Source organism: Typha latifolia, chromosome 1 (assembly GCF_019914945.1).
Source record: "Typha latifolia isolate L0001 chromosome 1, TyphaL0001v2, whole genome shotgun sequence".
In the NCBI taxonomy this organism is placed as follows: Eukaryota; Viridiplantae; Streptophyta; class Magnoliopsida; order Poales; family Typhaceae; genus Typha; species Typha latifolia.
In genome coordinates, this window is record NC_133086.1 from 1113874 (window position 1) to 1138733 (window position 24860).

At 39.2% G+C, this 24860-nt stretch overlaps 5 protein-coding genes across 7 annotated transcripts; 3 read left to right on the top strand and 2 right to left on the bottom strand.

The window, feature by feature from the left end:
• The first annotated feature begins 680 nt into the window (after window positions 1–680).
• On the top strand, window positions 681–3932 carry LOC140781081 (F-actin-capping protein subunit beta). Its single transcript, XM_073126879.1, has 8 exons — window positions 681–978; window positions 1267–1337; window positions 1434–1547; window positions 1742–1824; window positions 1915–1988; window positions 2235–2354; window positions 3305–3400; window positions 3563–3932. The coding sequence occupies exons 1-8, from the start codon at window positions 838–840 to the stop codon at window positions 3656–3658; spliced, it is 795 nt and encodes a 264-aa protein (XP_072982980.1). The 5' UTR covers window positions 681–837; the 3' UTR covers window positions 3659–3932.
• Window positions 3933–4275: 343 nt separating this feature from the next.
• LOC140780745 (uncharacterized) lies at window positions 4276–8188 on the top strand. Of its 3 annotated transcripts, none has more exons than XM_073126487.1 (5): window positions 4276–4552; window positions 5118–5175; window positions 5288–5950; window positions 6274–6330; window positions 7350–8188. In XM_073126487.1, the coding sequence occupies exons 3-5, from the start codon at window positions 5330–5332 to the stop codon at window positions 7692–7694; spliced, it is 1023 nt and encodes a 340-aa protein (XP_072982588.1). In that variant the 5' UTR covers window positions 4276–4552; window positions 5118–5175; window positions 5288–5329; the 3' UTR covers window positions 7695–8188. The 3 variants fall into 3 exon arrangements, with proteins under 3 accessions (XP_072982588.1, XP_072982587.1, XP_072982589.1); XM_073126488.1 differs by having other exon boundaries at window positions 4383–4552; window positions 5281–5950; XM_073126486.1 differs by lacking the exon at window positions 5118–5175 and having other exon boundaries at window positions 4278–4552.
• Window positions 8189–10902: 2714 nt separating this feature from the next.
• Window positions 10903–15080, bottom strand: LOC140794484 (uncharacterized). Its single transcript, XM_073146555.1, has 2 exons — window positions 14973–15080; window positions 10903–13452 (listed from the first exon to the last, which is right to left on the bottom strand). The coding sequence occupies exon 2, from the start codon at window positions 13062–13064 to the stop codon at window positions 11124–11126; it is 1941 nt and encodes a 646-aa protein (XP_073002656.1). The 5' UTR covers window positions 13065–13452; window positions 14973–15080; the 3' UTR covers window positions 10903–11123.
• Window positions 15081–17146: 2066 nt separating this feature from the next.
• LOC140794491 (ABC transporter F family member 2-like) lies at window positions 17147–22381 on the bottom strand. The gene is made up of 9 exons (XM_073146569.1): window positions 21307–22381; window positions 20578–20919; window positions 19906–20046; window positions 19600–19779; window positions 19142–19297; window positions 18586–18687; window positions 18347–18475; window positions 17688–17792; window positions 17147–17565 (listed from the first exon to the last, which is right to left on the bottom strand). The coding sequence occupies exons 1-9, from the start codon at window positions 22174–22176 to the stop codon at window positions 17470–17472; spliced, it is 2121 nt and encodes a 706-aa protein (XP_073002670.1). The 5' UTR covers window positions 22177–22381; the 3' UTR covers window positions 17147–17469.
• A 1179-nt stretch (window positions 22382–23560) lies between these two features.
• LOC140794506 (uncharacterized) lies at window positions 23561–24814 on the top strand. Its single transcript, XM_073146592.1, has 3 exons — window positions 23561–23701; window positions 23789–24043; window positions 24672–24814. The coding sequence occupies exons 1-3, from the start codon at window positions 23684–23686 to the stop codon at window positions 24717–24719; spliced, it is 321 nt and encodes a 106-aa protein (XP_073002693.1). The 5' UTR covers window positions 23561–23683; the 3' UTR covers window positions 24720–24814.
• Window positions 24815–24860: the final 46 nt, after the last annotated feature.

A 24860-nucleotide genomic window follows, 5' to 3' on the forward strand; every position in this document is an offset into this window, starting at 1 on the left:
TACATAGAAAATTTCTTTCTTTGAGAGATATATCAAATGACAATTTTACTTTCTTTTTCTACTTTTGATATAAGAATAAAATGATCCTCGCGTGTCATTTTTTTAATAGAATAACTAATATAAAATATATTCTGGAGTTTTTTTTTAATAATTAAGGGGTAAATGTGTCAACAAAAAATAAATAAAAAATATATATTTGAAATAGATAATTATTCCTCTAAAATATCTCTAATTTTTGTTTCAGGTAAATTAAACTTGTTATCCTAATTTAAAAAGTCAATCAGCAGACTATTATTTTCTTCTGTAGCATATAAATATCTCTCTGTAGCATATAAATATTATTTTCTTCTTCTTTTGCATGTTTGATCTCAACAGTCATTCATTTTATTATAACAAATTACATCAAGTGTGACCCCTATGATGTGTTCCTAAGCATGCAGCTTTATCAATTATTGCTGTGACCATCAATTTGCATCTTTATTAACACCCATTCCATTGATTAATGTGGCTCGGTCTTTAACAAGCTTAACTGTTATAAAACACTATCCGGGCTCGAGCCTAAAACAAACTACACCTGACCCAATCTCCAACATTGTTAAGGTGGGCCTGACCCAGATTGTGTAAATATCTCAAAGTACAAGGGCGTTTCCTTCCTAAGAGATATCAAAATAGAAGGGACAGTGAGACTGAGACCCATTGGAAAATTAGAAGCGGCTCCCGCGAGGGGAGCTCGGATCGAACAACACAACCCCGCAAATCTCAAATCTCAATTCGCAAATCTCAAATATCTCTTCTGTCTTCACCTTTCCTCTTCTTCTCCTCCTTTTCGAATCAGGTATGGAGAGGGAAATGGATGCGGCAATGGATCTGATGAGGCGGATCTCGCCGAGGCAGAGCGAGATGGCTCTCTCCGCGCTGCTCTCCCTCATCCCGCACCACTCCGCCGACCTCCTCTCCCAAGTCGACCAGCCCCTCCAGGTTCCGTCTTCTCTTCCTCCGATCTGATTCCATTTCGAGAAGGATTGTGATGTGGATTTGACCGCGTGATCCAACTCAAAAATGATGCCTTCTTTTGATCACGTCCTTTTGTTTCTAGGGTTATACCTGAAGATGTTAGGTTTTGACAGTTTAAATTTGCCCCATTTTCTCCATGACTAAATTATACTGGCATTTACTTCATTCTGTGTTGCAAACAATGTGCTATGCCTGCAAGCCATTTGTTTTAATTTCAAAATTTTCTAAGTTGTTCTTTTGACTGGAGAGCAGGTTTGTATGGACAAGGAATCGATGAAGGAGTTCATACTGTGTGAATACAACAGGGATGCCGATTCCTATAGGTACACAGCTGGAAATCGGAGTAAATTTAAATGCCACAAAATTTTATCTCGGTTATGCTTTATCTATTCTGATGGGTTTTTGGTCTTCATTTGCAGATCACCTTGGTCAAACAAATATCACCCACCTTTGGAGGACGGACCGCTCCCATCAGATGAATTGAGGAAACTCGAAGTTGAAGCAAATGAAGTCTTTGCTGTTTATCGTGACCAGTGAGGTTCTTTTACTCCCCTCATCTTTAATATCGTGGCTAAGATTATTCATCTTCGTGCAATTATTTTAAAAGAGGAGAAGGGAAAGTGTTTCTATCTATCACTTGTTGATTAATGATTATCAAAGTGATATAGTGAGTAGCGCATTAGCTCTAAACTCCAAGTGATATAAAATTTTCTTGTTGGATGATTAGATACTATGAAGGGGGTGTCTCATCTGTGTACCTGTGGGAAGATGATAACCAGGAATTTGTGGCATGCTTCTTGATAAAGAAAGGTTTGGTTTGATACAAAAATACAATCTGCTTTGTTTGAACAAGATATTAACTTTGCTTTTGATGTTATGATACTCTGTGTGGGAATGAAGATGGATCAAAGACAGGACAGGGGAGAAGGGGATATCTGCAAGAGGGTTCATGGGATGCTATTCATGTTATTGAGGTAAGATACAAGTTGCTATCACAATGGCTGTTACCGTCATTAATCACCGAGTTGTCTTTTAATGTCATTTCTGTTTTAAGACCTAAAAGAAATTGTCACAAATTGGTCGATTCCACAATCAGGAAGACAAGTATGAAATAGAAGTTGTTCCAATTTTTCAGACAAGCTCTGAATGTCTATGTTATAATTGCCTGCTACTTCTATTTGGTTTGGAAATATCAATAATTGATTACAATTTTTATACAGGTTGGACCAGAGGAAGAGGGAATAGCCCATTACTGCTTAACAAGTACAATCATGCTGTCATTGACCACCGAAAATAAGTCATCAGGAACCTTCAATCTGTCAGGGTCAATCAGGAGACAGGTGCCCATTCTCATATGATTCTTTTAGTTGATAAATATTCAAAAGTTATGTGCCACCTCAGTATGTTCTGTTTAACTCATAAAGACCTTAAATATCAATAGGTAGGTGACTTTGATTTCCAGCTCTTAAAGACCTTTACATTGCTTATGCACATCATTTTATTAATGCAGCTTGGTACTTCAAAGAACTTGTAATCTATGTGTTGCAGTTCATTGTTTTCTTATGAAGTTACTGCTTTGCATGTCTTATGGCAAAATGCATATCACAACTGTCCTAGATTAATTAAACTACAGTGGCTTCGATTGCCAACTTGATCAGAGATTAGATTTTAAGCCCTCATTTTTTTAGGAATTACTGTTTTCTTATTTTGAAATACAACTCTTTATTTTAGAATAATAGTTAAATATCATTTTAACAGTCTTATTCTAGAATATAATTACGATTTATTAAACTTATAACTTATACCACACACTAACCTAATTAATAATTTATCCTTAATATCTATTCCATCAATCTATTTTATATCAAATAATGGTATTTATTATAATTTCATAAAAGATAAAAGGACTTTTTTCCTATTTTTCCTTCATCTTATATCATATTAAAGATAATTGTTATATTCTTATTTTAGAATACAAATAAATATAAAAATAGTTATTCTTAGAATAAAGACTTTTATTTAGGAATAACAAATAGGAATATATATTTTTTAGAATTGTCTTTATTCCTAAAGTGAATGCCTGAATATGGGTATCAAGTTCTTAAGTTGAATTAGACTCAACTAGTCTCTGGGTATAACGATGCACACCAAAATATTCAAAAGGTCAGTAAGTGGCAATTTGTTTTCCTGCTTGCCGACCAATGTCAGGTAACCGTCTGTATTATTTATTTCTAAACCTCTCCTCTTTAGGAAATATTTCTTGTCGCTAATTTTTGTTATGGTGTTTCAGATGAACCTTGATCTATCAGTGGCTGACGGTCATCTATGTAACATGGGAAAAATGATAGAAGAAATGGAGGGTAAGCTCAGGAATTCACTTGATCAGGTACATCATTTTTGTGCTCCTTGTGTTTATGCTTTTCCTTATTCCATCACAGTGGATAATTTCTTTGCATTCAGCGGATCAGGAACTAACATCTCAAATCAGTTTGTGATTTTACTGTGGCATTGATTCATTCTCTTACTCTGTTGCAATGTACTTTCACAGGTTTACTTTGGGAAGACAAGAGAGATGGTATGTACATTAAGGCCCCCTCCTGAGGGGGTTCAAATTAGACTTCCAGAAAGCCGACCAAATGTATGATATGCCGCAGCAGCGTAAAGTTCCTATCACAATATTGAGGATGAGAAAACTTTTTCCTAGTTGTATTATTGAACCTTCTTATGTAAATGATTGAAGTTTCTATCAGCCATGGAGGATGCTAGTTGTCTTGCTGAATCTTCTCATATAGACAATGTGAAGTTCCTATAACAGTATTGAGGATGAGAGAACTTTCTTCTAGTTGTCTTATTGAATGTTCTTATATATACAATGTTAACTTCCTATCAGAAGCATTAAACTTTCAAGAACTTATACATATCACTACTAGCATTATATTAAATATGTAAAAGTTAACTTTTCCACTTGATAATACCAGTAAGCCGATAAGCCAATTACTCTCGTATCAATCTGGTTTATGCCTAACCCCGTGTACTTTCTTATAGTTGAATACTTGGTAACGGGCTCAAAAGCGGGTCCAGTTAAAAAATTATAACTTAAAACTATGAACAGCATTGACAGCTAATCGTACACTGTCACGTATCCAGGTGCAGCAAATTTCTGCGATGGGGCCTCCAGAAGATCCACTGCCCGAACGAATTGGAAAGAAAATAATGGACTCGATAGTAGTATAATAGACGGCCCAGATTACCTCATTCTCCGCGGAAGAGCTAAAGGAGGCAATTGATCGTACGTTAAGGATATGCCACGTGTGTTTACATCTGAAACCGCTTGGACCCTTTTAGTTCCCGTCCTTCCCGGGGGAAACGGAGCACAGACGCAGAGAGAGAGAGAGAGAGAGAGAGAGAGAGAGAGAGAGAGAGAGAGAGAGAGAGAGAGAGAGAATCGGCTGTCGTAATGATCGGAAGGGTAGGAGATCGCCGAGCCCTTCCAAGCATGGCTTGATGCTGGTGGCTCTCCCATCTGGTCTCCCAAAAGGTTCGATTTCGGGCTTTAGTTCTTTCTCTATCTGATTTATTCAATGAAGAATTCTTCGATTTGTTACGACTATTTGTCACGGTGGAATTTCTTGATCTTTTTCTAAATACTTTCTGCAAGACTTCTTGATCTCCTCCGCTATTTGATGCTGTTTAGAACAGGAGCAATCGAGCTCAGGTCACTGCTTTGATCAAATCCTCAGAGAATAATAGGAGCTCAAATCCAATTAATTTGCTCAACGTAAAGGAGATTCCCATTCGTTGATTTGTTGGTCCGATCGGGATGCTCAAGAAAACTAATTCTCCATTAATTAAAGAAACCCTAAGGATTTGCTACAACTCGAATTTTCGAGTCTGTTGTTGCTTACTGGTGAAATTTAAGCTTAAAATTGGATAAATTAACTAAGTTATGGATCCAAATCCATCTGTAACCTTTCTGATCTGGATTTCTGTTTGTTATTTATAATTGTGAAGTTTCTTTTTGAAAATTCGAATGCTCATATGGCGCTTCTTTTACTCTTTTTCCAACTAAATTCTCATACTCGAATCTACGAAATTCTTAAAAGGGTGATTCGGTCATTTACGACTACTGAAGACAGATCACTTCGCAACTTGCGTAACTGTGTGAGCGCTTTCTTTTCCTAATTCCACGTTTTGCCAGTTCGGTTACGCTTACAGATAACAACTTATCGAGATAGTAAGGGTATTCAAGTAATTTAACACTTTCAGCTTACAGATTACACCGGTAAAGTGTTCCGCCGGAGAAGAATAAAGACCCATGGAGGCATACTACGCAGCCACCGCAAGCAGCGGCGATCAGACGACGAGCAGCGACTCCGTTTCGTGGCTCGACACATCATCTCTCCGGCGGCGGCGCATGTCCTCCCCTTCTCCCAACGCTTTCCTTACCCCTGCTTTCAACGCCTGCGCTGCCACCGCCAGCCCCCAGGTCAACTCCTGCCCAGCCGCTGCCTCCATCCTCGACCTCGACCCCTCCCTCCTCCGCTTCACTCGCAACCGCCTCCGCCTATCCTCCTCATCATCCTCGTCTTCGTCCTCGTCCTCTTCCGACTCCTCCGGCGCGGCGGCTCGCAAGAAGCTCCACCGCCTCCTCCAGCTCAGCTCCCTCTCCTCCGGCCCGTCACCCGCGGCTATCGAGAACGCTCATATTGCGGCGAAGTCATCGCCGCAGGTATACAAGACGCCGGTGAAGGTAGAGGTGGAGGTGGAGGAGGACGTGTTTGTTATGGACGGGATTCTGGTCAGCGAGTCCGGTTCGAACCGGTCCAAATCGGTGTCTGACTCCGGCTCGAGCGGTTCGGGTAACAGCTTGTACAAGACGGAGATTTGCCGGTCGTGGGAGGAGTCAGGGATTTGTCGATATGGTTTTAAGTGCCAGGTAAGAACCGAAGTCCTCGATAACCCCAACTCTGTGTTTTATCTAACCTGATAATAACTGATAAGATCCCTATTTATCTCAAATAGAAGATTCCTACTCATCTTTAACTACATACGAGATAACACTTATCTGAAAAGCATATCAGAGATTTGCATCTATTATCTGTTACCAGACCTGGTTGTTTTCTTAATTAACTAGGGTAGAATTATTTGCGGAAAGAAAAGGTATTTGAGGAAAGGATTAATATTGGTGAAACGGCTGCTTTAGAGTCTATGCGGGAACTGATTATGCTGTTTCTTTTTTGGTTTTAATAAATTCTGCAGTTTGCCCACGGGAAGGAGGAATTGCGCGGGGTTCGCCCAATCAAGCAGAAAATTGAGGTAATAATTTGATTGCCTTCGTTTTCTTTATTACTAGAAGTTCACAAATCCATACCTGATTGATTCTCATCCTTTGAGAAAATGAAGAAAGGTCTAATTGAGAGTAACCAGTTACCAAATCTAGGCATGGCTGATACCTTGCAAGTTAGCTAATACACCTTTAGATGTTATTGCGTGTATATCACGGGGCATGATGAAAGGAAGATGGATGTACCACAGGTTTCCGGCACTGTCGAGGTTTATACGGTGTTTAGTGTTGAGTCTTAGGATTTTTCCTATTCCGTCTTTCATTCATTTAGATTAGATTTTGTGATTGCAAAATTTTCTATTGGAAGTTTTATCAATACTGAATCCAAAAGGAGTTCACCTGGGTTTCTGGTCCTCTATATTGGGATTAAGACTTCAAACTAAGTTGAATAATAATCAAGTATGAAAATATAACATGTCTATTAGATGTTTGTCTCAGCATGGTTGATTTTATTACTATCAATACAGGTATGGATAAGTCAGATTCTGTTCTACAGTTCTAATGTTTGCATATATTACTTTTTACATTTGTATGTAATTCTACCTGAATGGAAAATATGACATCAGTTAGTTCTCATATTAGGGCTAACTTGATAGTTTTCTATGTAATTTTGCATGAGATTTATGTTACACAATTAAAAAATCTCTCTTAGTTGTTGGATTTGATCTGACTTCCATCCAATTGAAGTTTCAACCAACCAAGCTATCTTAGGAGGTTGCTAGTTGTTATGTTACTGGATGATGCATAATCATAACATCATGCAAGGTTATATGACCCCAGTGGTCCTCTCTTCCCTACTTGGTGTATATGCAACAGTTGCATATTATAGTGGCCCACATCTCTTTTTGCTCTCGTTCACTGTTCGATTCACAATGCAACATTTTTGAAAACGAAAAAAAATCTTAATTGTTTACTTTGAATCTAGAAAACTTAGATTGAAGATACATTGGTGGATTTGGTATATGTTGATATACTCGTGAACTGTCTACAGATGGACCGGCAGAATTCCAGATCAGTCCCAAGTGCTGGTTCCGCCGTGCAAGCGACAAGATTCCGCCATCTCCCCCCACCGGGGCTGTCAAGTGCAGCTGCCACCGCTGCTCCTTCAGCACCTACCGTCTCTGCCAAAGAAACTTCGGCTTCTGCTTCCAAAGCAGCCACCACAACGGTGAAGGAAGAATCACCGTCACCAATTCCTACTACCGCTCAAAAGTCACAAGAGCCTTCCTTCGTCTGGCCACCGACAGAGGAGCAGGATGCTTATTTTACTCAGGTGCTTTACGGCCTCAGGCGACGGAAGAGGCTCCCTGTCTTTACTGAAATCTGCCCAGAGTAATGCTGCATTTAAACATCAGATATCACATAAAAGTCTAGAGTTCATCCTCTTATCCGTCTTCCTTTTAGTGAAAGAACAGTCATACTGGTCTCTTTAGCAGCTCAGTGTGTTTGCTTAGAGAATAATTGCGCCCCCCCCCCTGCTAGTAAACTTAATGTTAGCTCGCATTTAACTGTATATGGATGTTTCCTTTATATGTTCACAGGATCTTTTCTGCAAATTGCTCGACTAGTTATTGAATAAGATCAGGTTCCACCAGGTACGGGATTATTGAAGGGAAATTTTACAATTTCTCATCTGCATCCTTCAGTGTATCCAGGGATGCCGTTATGATATTTTCTTTGGTAATTGTCTGTTTTTAATTGCCTTTATCTGGTTGGTTATCAACTTAGATTGCTTATGTCACTACAATCAAGATTACTTGTATGCAATATACTCAGTTCCATAATTTGTATAACAGAATCAGCCCGAAAGCGAGTACTTTTACGCTACTACATGATATCTGTTGCTTGCTTCATATATGTGGTCGGTGGTCTCCTTGAGTCTCCTTGTCTTTTTAAGTGAAGGCTTCTCTATGATTGTTGGTAGTGATCTCTTTTTTCACTAGACTTTCTATAAAATGAGATGTGTACGATATCATACGAGCTTATGACACAATGTTGGAGAAATATTAGAGGATTTGGCACAACTCTTAAGCTAGGCCTCAAGAGTCTAAACATTAACTTAAAAGAAGAAAAGAACCATGACTAACAACTTGTTTACAAAGAAGAAAAATCGATCTAAAGCTCCGCATCCGTGTCTTTGCCAGGCCTAGAGACAGTCCTCTTCACTTTCTCCTTAGTCTTCTGCACAGCTTCCCCTGCAACCTGGGCCGCCGATTCTGCCGCATGCTCCACCGTCTCGAAGCTCCTCGTTGCCGCCTCCTTCACTACTTCCTTTGTATTTGGACTACTCCTATGAACGTTGTGCATGTCTAAGTAGTGAAACTTACAAGGATATAATTTTCTAGTCATATAAAAACTCTCCCAACTCATGGATGTTTCAACTATATCAAATTTGCTTATTTAAAAAAAAAAAGAATTTACCAAGATTCAGGTGGTTTAAGGCTCAACCAGGTCAGTTTGGCCCAGGTTCGAATTGCGTCCCACCGGCTCGTGAAGCCGGTGATCCCAATGGCGCTTTCGATCGGACCTGGGCCCTGCTTCTCCCTCTTGTGTCCGTCTCTATCTCTCTCCTTATCTCCTCGGATTGGAAGAACTATGAGGAATAGCAGTATAAGAAAGGTTATCCTTTTCCCACCTTCATTGTTCTCCATGCCTATCACCAGCTTCAGGTGGGGGGATAGATGACAGTTTTATAACCGTTTCCAAACTGAGTTTGACGTGGAGGGCTGCTTCATCGTGACATCTGACACGCGGACTGACACGTGTTTCTCGCAAGCCTCTCATGGGCGGGGTCAAAAGTTCATGCCTATCGTCTCAAATAAGTGAACAGTAAAAGCCCAAGGGCCACAGGTATAAGAATAGAAACATTCATGAAATAATGGACAAGTTTAAATTCAATTCAATGTTTACAAACCTGTGACCTGTAAAAGTGCTATGATCATCATTTGTTAGTGCAAGTCAACTTGTAACAATTTTTCAAAATTGCAGCAAGAAATTGCACACGTTAAATTTCTGTACCTGATAATGGAGAAGAGAGAAGATCCCAGTTACCAGTATATAAAAATGGCTAACGACTAAGTTCAGTCAAATTCAGCTCAAATCTGCCAAGAAAGCAAGAGAAATATGTGATATGTAGGTATGTTTGAGCATCATATTTCTCTGTCTGCACGAATAGCATGGCATTTTCCCTAGCTCAAAAAATATCAACTTTTGTATCTCAAGCTCAATATTCCAATGCTTAGACAAGTACCAAACGTTAAAGAAACGTATTCAGTTTGGTTTGACAAAGTAAAGTTCGTAGCAGCCATCTAGCAAATGGTAATATAAATGGAAAACCCTACAGTGTATAGTAATGTAAAGTCCATTGCAGCCATCTAGCAAAGTTAATAGTGCTGAAATATATGAGCAACCTATTAATCCAGTTGATGAAATGCAGAGTTCTATCTGACATGCTAAAAATTTGAATCCCAACAAATTGTGGCCAGAGTTGAAAAAGAATAAAGAACATATTTAGCTACAATATGGGATATTACTACACCTCATGATTGCTCCAACTCTAGAATACAGTATGCCAATTGTACAATCTTAGTTGTACCAGTGTTCTACTTTATGAATCTCAAGTCTCCTACTCACTTCAACTGATAAAACATTGTGCTCATAATGAGGAACTAGTGGCTTGGTTTCTTGCTTTCAATGGAGTAGAAAGAGAAGAAACTCAATTAAAAGGCAAGAATGTGTCTTTCATGACATAAATGAAAGTTTAACAGAAATGAAACTATAACTAGATTAGGGACCAATTCATCAATATTCCCAAGCACGGTACCCATAGGTCAAAAGCAAACATATTAAACCTGACTGGCCTCACATAAGCTGAGCCCCTAAGTTCCAATCTATCCCCTTAGCTCGAAAGCCTGCCCACGCCCTAACAGATCATATTTCTCTCTCCCATAGAAAGACACTGTATCTCTTCCCCTCTCATTTTTCTCTTTCTCTAACGAAACCAAATTATGTGAAAACTGAGTTCCTCTTACTTCCACCTTCAAGCATCGCAGACCTTCAGTTAACAGATCTGCCTCAAAAACCTCCCTATGTCAATGATCTAATCAACATCCTTTCATTAATTCTTTGCTTGGTTATGAATTGAAAGCTGTCACAAGAGGACCACAGAGAATTAGAACATAACCTAGTCATCTTTAACTTTCCACAATAATAACCAGCTAATTTGTGACCTGCATGACATATAATTGTTTCAGAACTTTTCTACTTTATTTCATAGGTATCATAAAGATGTGGTAGATAAAGCTGCTATGGACAATCATCTGCCTTCTCTGATCTATTACCAAGAAAAGATATGAGTTTTTAAGTGTAACCATAGAAGAAGACTTCGCTGGAGAATACACAACTCGGTCAGAAATAATGAACTTGGACTTGGAAAAAGATGATATGCAGTAATATTCCATCATATATTCAACACAATGTGTTGTATAATAACCATTCTATCACCTTGCTCATAATTTATAAAACAAGAAGACATGTCCAGAATGTAATACAACACAATCAAGTGATATTTAGATAAGCTATTTTACATGAATAGAGGGTTTGAATCTCATACATAATATTTTGCAATAAAGCACCAGAAGTTTCAAGTTCCTGATAGACAAATGATAGTAGTTGGACAAACAGTACATACAGCAGACACTCAAACACTCACAAATCCTCCCTCCTTACTGCTGAAGTGGACAGATCAGAAGATCAATTCAGGGCTTCAGCTGCTCCCACCATCCACAGCATTCTTAAGAGTCCCCTTAAGAAGAGTCATCAGACTTCCACCGTGCACTCTTCCTTCAGGGACCACAAATTCAAATGTCTTTCCATGGCGCTCTGCACCATCCTGAGCAATGTCAACAGAAGTTGATGGAGAAGAGAGAGACTTCATGGAGGTTGGAATCAGCACTTGCGGAGGTATAAGCAGCTGCCTCTTTCCAAAGCTTACAAGAGTCTCGCCCCTATCTAAACCTGCAGTCACCCCAGAAAGCGATAAGTTTGCATAATCCACACTGCTTCTCACTGTTGTGGAGGAAGACACAAGCCCTTGGAAGAGGTCAGAGCTAATCATTCTGTGATTGTTCCCAGCATCAAACTCCTGCTGTGTTGACATAATGGTACCATGAGCTGCACAGAGCCCACTCTTCCCCCAAGGAAATTTATCACACCCGGAGATCCATGTACATCGTTTTCCCCCGCCATGGGTTTTACAGAAATCTGTTCGACCCTGTGCACTCTTAGTGCAACCAGCAAACCAGCAACGCTTTCCCCCACCATGCTTGACACAGCAATCAGTTGCTCCACGTGCACTTTTGGTGCATCCAGGCACAGAACAGCGTTTTCCACCGCCATGCGCCACACAGTAGTTTGTCCCACCATGGACACTCTTAGGGCAGACACCACCTCCTTCGAAGATGCACCGTCTACCTCCCCCATGCCCCTTGCACAGTGATGTGCTACCCTCAGCCCCCTTAGTGCACCCTTGAAAAATGCATCGTCTTCCTCCACCGTGGCCCTTGCAGTATTTGGTGCCCCCTTGAGCCCCCTTTCCACACTCGGGGTATTGGCACCGACGGCCCCCACCATGGGAAATGCAGAGCCCTGCCTGGCCCTCAGCGCTTCGAGTGCAGCCCTCAATTGTGCACCGTTTCCCTCCACCATGCTTGATGCACAACCCTGATCTGCCTCGTGCAGCTTTAGTGCACCCTGGATGACCACACCTTTGGCCTCCTCCATGGGCAATGCACAGTTCGGTCTTTCCTTCGGCGCTTTTGGTGCATCCAAGCTGCTGGCATCGCCTCCCTCCTCCATGACCCTTGCAAAAAGGTGTGCTGCTTTCTGCACCTTTGTTGCACCCAGGTCTCTGGCACCTTTGCCCACCTCCATGGCTGATGCAGAGCATAGAAGCCCCTCTCGCACCCTTCAAACACCCTTGGAACATGCATCTTTTCAGATGATGTTGACGGGTCCTCTGAGAAATAGGTGAATCAGAGGCAATACCAGCTGAAGAAATGGTTGCAGCCACAGGCTCCAAAGAGAACTGAAACTGATGCTGATGAGCATTTAAATTACTTCCAAGATCTAAAACAGCATGTGTTTTGGGCATTCCTTTGCCGTCAGCGAAATTCTTGTTTCTTTGAGGAAGGAGAAGTGATGGCATGTACCCTCCTGAAATTCTCTTAGCAGAAGTTGAATTCTCATCAACAACTGGAATCAGCAGATTCTTTGCAGTAATGGTTGTCTGGTCCTCAAGGTGGTATAGGCTTCCACCAGCCATGGAATCCCCATTCCAATTAGCAAGTCCAAGTTCTAACATTTCAGAATCTGATTCAGAGCCCCAACTCTGGTTCATGAAAGAAGCAGATTCCTTACTTTTACTAGCTCCAGCAGCATGATTATCTGAATGACAGGAAATCCGAGTTGGACCCAGTCCAAGAACCAAATGGTGATCATCATCTTGTGACAAAGCATTGTGATTACTTGCCGGATAGAATGTTTCATTGGTCTGGTTGGTGCCATAGCCTGAGCAGCTCAGGCTAAGTATACTATCACCCAAGCTATCATTTTCTCCAGACATTAAGATATGCCCTTTTTCTGTGACAGAAGTACGCACGAGAGGATTCTTCTCATTAGACAGGAGATCTGTTACCGTAAATTCCATTTCATCTGCAAGTGGGAAACAACAGACAAATGGGGTTTGGGAGGTCTAGAAAGAAGAGGGAGGAATAGTAGGCCCACAGTGTGCACTTTGTCTCCTAGTTATTCATTCTACACCATCATTATTCATTAAGTATGATAGAGTAAATGAAATGGAAATATGCATGGAAGGTCAGTTTACTATCCCCACCACTAACAAATCCTGATGTATCAGCCCTGTCCATGTCTGTGAGTTTATTAACCTTCTGATCAGAGGATGCTCAATTCTTGTTGTATAAGATCATTCTTCTAGATAATAACCTTGGGAACCAGCAGTTATAGCTATAAGAGGTAAGAAAGATTGCCAGAGAGCTGTGTAATTTTGATTGAAGATACTCAAACTTTAATAAAACCTGCAAATTAGGAGAATAAATCAAACAAAAGTAACAAACTCGACCAACCAAACCATATATTGTTTCTCAATTACTAAATACAAGCTCAAGACTTTTAATTATTAATTTTGTGTCCAACTGTGTGAGAGAATGTTCTAATGGCTAGAAAACAAAAGGTCACGGCACAGTCTCATATTACTTATAGTTCATGTGCTTAATCTTGTAACGGTTGCCTAAACCATGTATGTTTGAAACTTTGAATAACTTGTTAAGATACAAAAGAATCACCGTGTATCACCAAAGAAGCCTGATTGATATATAAGCACCTTACGAGAAAAGCAATACTTGGTTGTCTAAGATGTAAAGCACTGGACTGTAACCAAAACAAGAAGATCTTATTTCAATATCATTCAGCATAAAACTTCCATAAAATTAGAGAGAACAAGAACATGTTTGAAATGTATAATAACAAAATCCATATTATAACCCAAGAAATGGTGTTGAGAATTTCAAATCCTTCTCTGAGAAGAAGATATTTACGCACTTCATTTACTAATAAACAACACCCACAAAGATTTCAATCATGCATGGTCAGATCCAGCATGCTAGCTCTACAAAGATTAACAAGCTCAATCCCTCTTAAAAAAGATAATAGTTCGAACAAGATTGATTTTAATAGACAGTCAAAAAAACCAGGTTATACAAGTTATACAACAATGCAATATCAGAATCTGCTACTGCGACTTTATCCAAAAATCTAAAAGGAGAAGATGATGTTTTCCCTATGCTATACGAAGAAATTGAAGATCCCAGAGACCTCAAGAAAAAAGTACTAGTTTAAAATTTAAATCAGTCTCACATCACCCATCCAGACTATTACTTCAGTTGTCTATTTTGAGATGTATAAAACAATCAACTAAAATATCATCATCTCCAACATCCATTAGAAGGTAGCACAATCTTCTTTATTTCTTTGATAAGAACTCATAGAAGAGGAGGGTAGAAAAGAAAGTACAAGGTAAAAAACACAGGCAAAAAGAGATTTGAATACATTTCCACCATTTACAACCTTGGTATCGTTCCCCTGTGGAAATAACTATTGAATTTCCCCTCCAATAAGCTATAAAAATGAAAAACAATGAAAAATGACAAGAAACATATGTTTCTTTTTTCAGCTCAGTATTCTAAAATCGAAGACTACCCTAAGAAAGAAAAAAAGATGAGGAAAAATTTATAAAAAAAAAAAGCAAACCTGATAAAATCCATCGCACCGACTAATTCCACAGCTTCAGAACACTCAAACCTCCAACAAATATAAGATCTATACTAACCCACTACGAAAGAAACAGCACGGAGTCGTAGAAAAATCACATCTTGCAAGCAGGGACACCTAATCACGACTTATTACCACCAAACTACGAGCCCAATTACGAACAAACACGAACTAAATCTCAATGAAAACTTTTCACCCCAAGAGAACCCCCTAATACTCCATTTCCTGCTACAACGACCACCAAACTAGAGAGAGATAGAAACAGTACCCGAAAAGGCTTCGCGAGATGGAGAATAAAGCGAAAAGGAAGAGCTCGGAGTTGCTCTTAGAGCTAGAAATGGCGGAGAGAGGGGAGAGAGACGAGGAAGCGTGGGGGGGGCGGGGGGGTGTCCCTTTAACGACGAGATAGATAAAATATTATTTTTGATAAAACAAATAGAGAGAAGATGATGAGATATTTAAATATTAATTAGCAATAAATAATTATATGGCAGTAGAATAAAGCGAAATATTCGGCGATCAGTGGGGCTGAGTCGAAAGAGAACGGACGCGAGGGACGGCCCCTGTTTTGCCAGGTAGACGCCACCTGCTCGCCTCGCCGATTCGTGACGCGATAAATCGTTTCGTGGGACGCAGTCGTAGTCGTGTTCGGACTCATAACTCGGCAACCTCCGACAGTCTTGAGTATAACTCGATTTATCGGATTCGGGTTAACGGTGTTGAATTCGGATTTTGGATCTAATTCTCAATCGACAAGCACGGATTGCCAACTTGTTTATAATGTGAGGTTTAATTCACTGCAGCCCTAACAAAAAAGCTGAACTGATAAGCAGTTCAATATTTTTATCGCTAGATAATTTTTTTCCTAAATTACAAAAAAAACTATGTTTAAAAAAATTATATACATAAAACACTGAACATATCAATATTTTCGAATTAGATAAAAATGCTGAACAGTTCAGCATTTTTACCTAGGAAAAAAATACTGATTAATTCAGTGTTTTTGTTAGGACTACACTGAATTAGACCTCATTAAGTAAATAAATTTAAGGGTAGTATATTCTGGTAAAAAAATTTTGGACTGAACTAGTTTGGTCAAAAACTCATAAATTTAGACAAGTTCATAAGCATTGAATCCCATCTCACAAAAGAATCCTTTATTTTTCTTTTATTAAAAATATTGATTAGTAGTTAACCATTAATGCTAGATTATTTTTGTCTTAATTTTATATTAGTTTAGGATTTAGGGAATAAGCCCTGAGGATAGGATAAGGTTATTCCAGCCCTTTTTATTAACAAAAAGGGCTGGAAATAGACACGAATATTAAGGAATAAATTTAATAAAGCTCATTAAAAAAGACAAAAGGATCATAATTGTATATAAGAAATGCCTTATCTAGGGATAAGAACTAGCATTTTTATAAGAGCAGGGAAAACGACAGAATCAATATTAGCATCATATGAGTGAGAAATACTAAGATGACCCACAAGGAATCTAGGGAAGGTCTTTGACTTTATGGATAGAATAAAAGGAGACATGGAACTAATAATAATAATAATAGAAAATTTTCCTGGTTTCATAATAAGCTCCCAGTCATTACATGTCATTTCCAGCACAACTTGGACGTGGGAAAAGGAAAGAAGCTATTTCATAACAGGTAGATAATGCTCTTGCTTACGAGAAAGAAAGTGGTAAAAGTAACATAGAATGCATTATCTTCGTATCAATAAATTTTTTTTTAATCGTTTACATGGAGTTTTAGTTTGGATTGTTATTGGAGTCAAATACTTCTATACATGCTTATGATGGAGATTTATTCTGGTATCAAATGAAGGTGGAAACTTCTGGTTCCCTAACCTTTCGAATTGGTCATAAGCCATTGTCCTCCCATTGACTTTGTGAATTTCGTAGCATGTTGATATGTTATATAATCGTATGAAGGAAATGATTATAAAACAATTGACGATTGATAGATAACTGTGTTATTGACGTTGCCAGCAGAGTTCTTGAGCTGCAAAGGAGAGCTCTTTCAAGTGCAAATATGTTTCACTTCCAAATCTGTGTACTTTTCGTGTGATATATCTACATAAAAGATAACACACGAGTGAAAGGGAAGCATAAGAAAGAAGAACAAGAAGATAACGAATTTGATTCTGTGCAATATCACCCCGAGAAAAGTTGAACCAAAGTTTGGATCCAAACCACCTCGGTTTGAAGATTCCAGTTTCAACTTGCACTACTATATACATAAAATTGTAGCTAGCATCATGCTCTGCATCTGCATCTGCATCTGCATTAGATTTATTCAAATGGTAGTTGTGAGGTGTCGGATCTCTACGAAAGAAAATAACAATCCATTTACTACAAGAAAGAAACCAGGCTGAGCAACTAAAATATTGCTTACGCAACTTAATGGGTATTTAATATCAAGTACTCAAATATTCCGACTCGAAAAGTAAATTAATCTTAGTCATAAAATAGAAGAATATACAAATCAGATCTGACATGTTATGCTTAGCTAACAACAGATTTTTCCTGCTTGGAAAGCATTTGCTGAATAGCATTTACAGGCGAAATCCACTTCCAGTTGGATTTCATGAAGCGATACTGATGGAAGCTATTCACAACGCGTAGGTGAGGTCAACCAGGAAAAAAAAATCTCTTTCTGTTGTCCAAAATAAGTTTCTGCTTTTATTTGAGGTTGCCTGTATTATGTACAAGTTCTAAGTCCTTTGCTCTGCTGATCTTCAACCTTTTGTCGGTATTACTTCCACCTTTTTGCGTTCTTCAATCCCTTTGATTTTGCCTTCGCTTGTTGGAAAGCCATCATTTTCTGTTTCTTTCTGGCTTCTCTCTCCTCCTGTGTAGTAGTCAAAGTCAAAGACCCAGAACGGGAAAAGGAAATCAAATGAAAGCAAGACAGCAAATCAAGAACTGCTATCTCAGTTGGCTTGAATGTACAACAATGTGGTATTAAATCACCTTCGACATCTTAGATTTTGCCTTCACTTTGGGGCTTTTCTCCTCGAGCTCGGCCTCGCGCTCCAGCTCTCTTTCTCTGGCCTCAAGATTCTTTTCCAGATAATACTGTTAAGATAATCAAGAACCCTTTAATTTTGGACAGTAACTTCAATTAATTAATGTAGATGCTGGCTGAAGCACGAAATGCTATATACGGATGTTAGATGCATCTTGAAAGGAAATAAAACCATAATAAAATGTCTATGCTTAAAATGAACCACGAAAACCTGGAATCCGGCTACTGGAATTTGTATGTGGTATTCAATTCAATACGGTTTAATGTTATCAACCACTGGTCATCAGATCTAGTAATAATTTTGTTGCTTAAAATCATGTTGCAGAATATCATTTGTAGATGGAGCACAATCATAGACGTAAAGAACCATAAAGAATCAATTTAATGAAAACATTGTGTATCCAAGCTACACTACTGAGTAATTAATTATCAAAAGTGATTGCCAATTTTTTTTCCTTTTCTACTTCAAGGAAGGTCCATTTGTCGTACATTTCATCTAATAGATATGACTGAGAAAATTTAGAACCTTTTAAATCCAAACTTTAAACCGTGATTCACATAATTATATTTGCCAGTAGAACATCAGCCAAATGGAGAAGCTTACATTGTAATCGCCTGCATAGTCTTGTAAGGTTTTCTCTTTCACCTCCACCACTCTATTAACAATTTGCTTAATGAAATAACGGTCATGGGAAACAGTAACAACAGCCCCCTTGTACTCTGCTATAGCCTCCTGTTGAACATGACAAAATTTTCAAGAACACAAATTTCAGCTTGTGTTAACAATAAAAAGAATATAAGGACATGATAGTTGACAATTGACAGATAGAAGTGGTATCTTACCTCGAGCATCTCTTTTGATGGAATATCCAAATGGTTGGTTGGTTCATCCAAGACCAACAAAGTAGATGGCTTCACCATGAACTTGCAAAAAGCAAGTCGTGCCTGCAGAAGAAATATTAGCTCAAGTTACAATGTCATCTATGACAAATCTACACACAAACTAGGATGCAGGAAATGCACTCACTACAGTGGTTTGTGTAATCAATTCATCGATTATTTAATTCTAATGCTATAATCAACCTGAGCAAATGAGGAGAAACATCTATTTAACTACATACTATGTTATTTAGGTTAACCAGCATGCCATTTAGGTTACCTAATAAGGGCAAAAGTCCACCAAAGTAGATGAATAACAACTTCGGCAGACCCATAGACTCCGATTTCTATTTTTCAATTCAAAACTTGCCTTACTCATAGACGCCGAAGTAGAATCTCGTAGGTCATAGAATCAACTAGAATTATCAAGTAGCTGACAGAAGACAGCTATTGATATTATCTATTCAGACCAATAGAGTACGATCAGAATACATAATGCTCTCCAGCACTAATTTCTTACCTTCTCTCCCCCACTTAAAAGTGAAACTTTTCTATCTAGCATGTCAGCCTTGAAGTTACAGCGACCAAGAAGACCTTTAATGTCATCAATTCTCCAGTCCTCCGCAGCTTCTTCAACTGTCTCTAGCACAGTTTTCTCCAAATCAAGTGCCTCTGCCTGCAACGAATTGCAGTAATCAGTTCATATCTTCTTAAAATTTGAAAACATTTGGGGCAACGTTATATTACGGTTCAAATTGTAACAAACAAACAACAATAGGATCTGACTGTATTCAACTATATGGAATTGCAAGGGCAAAGAACTATTTAAACAGAAATGTTCATTCTTCTGCTTATTGTAGGTTCACAAGATAATAGAAAACATCACAATAGCTAGAAACAATGAGCTGCATACAGCTTTAAAATAAGTGAAATATCATTGCAAAACACAAAGATTGGACTGAAGCAAAGTTACTATACCTGGTTCTGCTCAAAATAGTTTGGCAAAACATTATGCTCCCCAAGAGACACTTCACCTCCCCGTGGCTTCTCCAAACCCATAATAAGTTTAAGCAATGTACTTTTTCCACATCCATTTGGACCAATAATGGCTATCTTCTCACCTCTCTCAACGAGAAGATTTGTTTTCTTAAACAAGACCTGGCAGCATATTACAAAGACATGGATTAAAAAATAAATTCTCTTGAGAAGCAACCAACATGTGCCCTTTTTATAAGAATCATATATAAGAAAACGTACATTCACCAAATAAAAAGATATACTGACCTCATCTCCATATCCAAATTCAAGATTCTTCAACATTAGTACAGTTCTCCCACTTCTTCCACGCTCAGGAAATCTGATCTTTAATTGTTTCCTTTGGAATGGTTTTTCAACTTGTCCTTCTTCTTGAAGTTTCTCCAATTTCTGAAATTTGAAATAAGATAGTAATTAAAACCAATAGAAATATTAGTGATGAAGAATTCAGTTTAGAATAACAATTTACAGGTATCATATTGCCTTACAGACTTTGCATCCAACTAATGCGATAACGTTATATACACTTATACCACCATCACCTATCTATGACTAACAGAGGCTATGAAGCACAGTCCTGAAGCTGATAATATGCTACCCAATCAGGATCAATTATATTAACCTTGAGAACTATTTGTTATAAAGATTATAGACACCTCTAGTTTAATGGGTCCAAAGTCCAAACCAAACAAAAATAAAGAAACATGTTCATGAGAATTTATGAGCATTCTGACATTTAAAATCAAATACATTTAACAAACTACTATACTTAAAATATGCATGTTGAAAGGCAATTTCCTGCTCGTGTTAGAACAATAAGGTGGTGAGCTAATATTGACAAAATAACTGCTCATGGTAGAACAGCTATTGTAGCAAGGACCGAATCTTTCTGGTTTCAAATAATACAATCATCAGATTTACCTTTTCCTCACTAGAGGCACGGCCAGAATTCACTCCAGCACCCAATCTGTTTATTAGATCCTTTGTGTGTTCAATCTCCTTCTGCTGCTTTTCCCATGCAGCATATTGGGCTTCTACCCATTCTGCTTTTCCAAGCATATACTGAGAATAGTTCCCCATAAATGTCCTGGATACTCCCATATCTGTTTCTACAATTTTGGTGCAAAGTTGATCAAGAAATGCTCTGTCATGAGATATAATGACCATTGGGACATCTTGCTTATTAAGATAGCCTTCTAGCCACTCAATCGTATCTAAATCAAGATGATTTGTTGGTTCATCAAGAAGCAGCAAATCAGGATCCTGCAAAAGTACCATAGTTTCATTGTATCAGTTTCTGTAAGGTGGAGGATAGATATAAAAGATAAGACAATAGTAGAGCTTTAAGAAATTGAATCTTCCAGTTCCAAAATATTAATGAGAATGAAATTGCTGATAAGTATATATGATAGGGCAATAGTTCAGTAGCATGATCAACTTATTTTACTTGATCTTATATGCAACCTTCTCCACCTTATAAGACCTTCCCTTTGTGCATATATAGAATACAATAAACAGTAAGCTGTATTCGTGTACTTGCAATTGTCAATCGCATGATACACAAATAAATGCGCTCTTAAGAAGTAGTAAATTAGATCTATTTCCATCCATCTTGAATCCAATAGAACTCCAAAAGAAACTATAATATACCTGAAGTAGAATTTTCCCAAGAGACATCCTCATCTGCCACCCACTGCTGAAAGATGCCACTAACCTATCAGAGTCCTCCAGTGAGAACCCAAGCTCTGGCATCAACTTACTAATCTTCACATCCACCACATCAAGATCCACATCCTGTGCCCGTCTTTGGAGCAAGTCGAGCTCATCTAGCAACCTTCCCATGAGCTCTAAATCCTCCACCGAGCTTTCCAGGGCCTTCTGCACCTTCTCCAACCTTTCTGCGATTTCCATTTCCTCCTTGAACGCACTCAAGAACTCCTCTTTCACTGTCCTGCTCGGGCAAACCTCGAATTCCTGGCTCAAAAACGAGATCTTCATATTCTCCTTCGCTTTCACCACGTTCCCTGAATCAGGTTCTTCCAGTCCGGCAATTATTCTTAACTGGGTGGTCTTCCCTGCACCATTAACTCCTACTAACCCGACCTTCTCACCTTTCTTCACCGCCCAGCTCACGTCCTTCAGCAAGGTCACACCTTTGAAACTTTTACTAATGTTTTCTAACCTAATTCCCGAAGAAACGCTGGAAGCGCCGGTGTTCGACTTCTTCTTCCCCGGCTTCTTCGACGATTCATCTGCCGAGCTCTTTGAGAAGAGGGATTCGATGTCCGCAGCAGCCTCCGTCTCCGCTTCAGCCGCTTCGACCGCAACCCTCGCCGAAACCCGATAGTTTCTACCACTAGATAGGGTAAAGTTCGTCCTTTTACCTAAAGAAGCACGAACTCGACGGCGATGCGGTAGCGGTAGAGAAACCGAGAAGGAATGGAATTGTGGACGAAGAGATGACCCGGAGAGAAATCCCGACCGAAGGTTCATACTTTGGAGTTTGTTGGAGAGATCCATCGCCGATTGGTGACCGGAGTGGAGAATCGTGCAAAAGAAATCGATAAAATTTGAGAAATTTCCAGTGATCGAATGGTGTATAAAATGGATCGGAGGGCTAGGGTTTCGAAGAGATAAAGAGTAGCGATTTGCGAGGGAGGGAGTTGGCCGCGAGTTCTCAGTAGAGAACGAGGGAGAGGCCACGCAGCAACTCCCAACGCGAGGGCGGAAACTTTAGGCAGGCTTTACTGTTTATAGAAATTAAAATGAGAAAATATGTGTTTCCTTAAAATGTAATTAATCGGATTATCCCCCCTGTATCCCGAACTATTTACAAGACAACCTTCCTAATCGTACAAGATTGAGGGATGGCATTTTGGTTATTCTTAGTAATATGACGGGTTAAAATGGTATTTGGATTTTCTGGTTATTTCTAAAAGGGGACAAAATGAGGGCCGCTTAGGAGGGAAAGATAACGTGGATACTGGATAGCGAACCTGAGGGCTTGTGGCGCCCAAAGAGTCGTGTGATGATTGTGGACCACTAGACATCTCCCACGTGTAATCTTCGACAAATCTCCGTGGGCTTTCTCCATCCACAAATCCAAGACCACTAGACCAGTTTGTGGGTTCGGAATCTTCGGATCATAAGCAGTGCCATTTCGGATCTGATAAAGCTATCTAATACCCAACTCCAGTGCGGATTGGATCGGATCGAGGTTGGATTTTCAAATTGAATCACTCGAGACGAGTAGCATCACAAGCCTCACAGGAGAGAAAAAGAGAGGGAGGAAAAAAAAATTAATATACAATAAAAAAGTCGGGAGAAATATTCTTTGCCTTTTGTTTTTAAGCACCTTTGGGCCTATACCTACCACGAAAAAGTATAATAAATAAACATTGGGAATATTATGGTACATACGTAGAAATTTAATTCTAGAGGAAGAAAGAATCTTCCTCGCGTACTTAGTTTCATGGATAAGGACGTCAGGTTGAATATTTCACGCAATTACATCAGCGATTTTTATTAACAGAAATATAGGCTCTTGGGTTATTTGAAATTTTTGAATATTGTAATGTCATGTAGGGACTAGAGAATAATGCTTAAGAGTTCAAATGAATCATGATAAATCTAAATTATGGACAGTAAAAGGTACACTAAATATTAAATCTAATATCTTCTTAAAAGATTTAATGTGAGGGAAGTAATGTAAACCTGGGGCAAAAAAAGGAAGGTGCCCCCCATCCCCAGTTACCCAGTAGCCAACAGCCCACTTTACTGGGGCTGGCACAATAACCAAGCCGCGGTTTGGGTCCAATAAGAAGCTACTCACGTACAGCTGTTCATCTATCTAACTTAATTTACTAATTAATGCACCTCACCTAATCTAAATCCTAACGCAATTATCATCTCCTCTCCACTTCCTAGAAAGTGAGGTTTATTACAACTACTAAATACCTCCGAGTATAAGTACACGAAATCATAGCCGAGAAGGAGGAGGAGAGAAGGTTTTTGAGAGAAGGAAACCATGGAGAACAACAAAGAGGTAGGGCTTAAAATTAGTTTTCCTCCTCCTTTTTTTTTTATTTCTTCTATTGCGGTTTAAATGGACGGGGGTGATGGATTCGTACAGGGGAAGGGATGGATGTCGGTGCCGGCGTTCGGGGACTGGGACATGAAGAACGGGGTGCCGGATTACTCGATGGATTTCTCCAAGATTCGTGAGAAGAAGAAGCAGAGCAAGATGGAGCTCACCAACCGGGCGAGCATCGGGAACGAGGACGAGCTCGTGAACCGGAACGGCGGGGACCCCGACCACGTGGATCACCGGAGCTCTGGCGATGCGGCCGATCACCGCCGTCCGCTCCATCGCGACCACTCGCCCACAGTGAGTTCTCGGACCACCCCCCACCGCTTCCCCCCCCTTTCGTCTATTTGGTAGTTTTTCTTCTTGATTTTGTTGGTGGGAAAAAGAAAAGGAATTAACTCATTTAGCTTCCACCAAAATCATTCTACTCTCTAATTTTTCGTGACATTGTTGAGAGATCAAAGAAAACTTATTGAAATTAGAAAGAAAAATAGTCACAACTTCGGAAAAGTATTATCCAATAAACGCGTTTCCCAAGTGGTGGTGGCCTGGGTTGGCAGAGATCACTGCGCTTGTCGTATACTAAGACCCAGTTTGACAGCCTAATGGAGCCAAACTGTTGCTTAGCTGGAATGCGACATAATGATGCATGTTAGTCTCTATTCGTATCCATATAAATTAAGCTAATTAATTAGACTTAGACGTAGCTGGTAGATTCTAAGCAGGTGGTATCTGATCTATCGGAGGTTGTCATATTCTTTTATATTTACTTACTTGTAGTTGTCTTATTCTAAACAGTTGGAGATCAAATATTAAATTGGTTGGTTTCATAGGAAAAAGGGAGTAGCAGACATAGTATAGAGGTAAAGTTAATATTTGGAATGCTGACGCTGACGCTTTCTTGTGGGTCTCTGTTTGGTTGATGCAGGGAAGGAAGAAATTTATGAGCTACTTCCAATGTTGTATAGGAGCGTAAGGGGTGAGAAATTCATCATAAAACTCTTGTAGGAATTGTTTTGGTCTTCTTGTACTTTGGACGATTAGTAATGAGGAGGAATTTGTGTACACTTATTTTTCTGCGTTATTTATTGGTTCTTATGGTTGTTGTTGTGTGCCA

Excerpts from the sequence above, each read along its gene's own strand:
- LOC140781081 (XM_073126879.1), top strand. The coding sequence starts at position 838 with ATGGAGAGGGAAATGGATGCGGCAATGGATCTGATGAGGCGGATCTCG. Across the intron at positions 1,338-1,433 it reads AGGGATGCCGATTCCTATAG|ATCACCTTGGTCAAACAAAT; the intron begins GTACACAGCTGG and ends CTTCATTTGCAG. Across the intron at positions 2,355-3,304 it reads CAGGGTCAATCAGGAGACAG|ATGAACCTTGATCTATCAGT; the intron begins GTGCCCATTCTC and ends ATGGTGTTTCAG.
- LOC140780745 (XM_073126487.1), top strand. The coding sequence starts at position 5,330 with ATGGAGGCATACTACGCAGCCACCGCAAGCAGCGGCGATCAGACGACG. Across the intron at positions 5,951-6,273 it reads GATATGGTTTTAAGTGCCAG|TTTGCCCACGGGAAGGAGGA; the intron begins GTAAGAACCGAA and ends TAAATTCTGCAG. Across the intron at positions 6,331-7,349 it reads CAATCAAGCAGAAAATTGAG|ATGGACCGGCAGAATTCCAG; the intron begins GTAATAATTTGA and ends AACTGTCTACAG.
- LOC140794484 (XM_073146555.1), bottom strand. The coding sequence starts at position 13,064 with ATGGAATTTACGGTAACAGATCTCCTGTCTAATGAGAAGAATCCTCTC.
- LOC140794491 (XM_073146569.1), bottom strand. The coding sequence starts at position 22,176 with ATGGATCTCTCCAACAAACTCCAAAGTATGAACCTTCGGTCGGGATTT. Across the intron at positions 20,047-20,577 it reads GTGCCTCTAGTGAGGAAAAG|AAATTGGAGAAACTTCAAGA; the intron begins GTAAATCTGATG and ends TTCAAATTTCAG. Across the intron at positions 19,298-19,599 it reads ACTATTTTGAGCAGAACCAG|GCAGAGGCACTTGATTTGGA; the intron begins GTATAGTAACTT and ends AATTCGTTGCAG.
- LOC140794506 (XM_073146592.1), top strand. Across the intron at positions 24,044-24,671 it reads ATCGCGACCACTCGCCCACA|GGAAGGAAGAAATTTATGAG; the intron begins GTGAGTTCTCGG and ends TGGTTGATGCAG.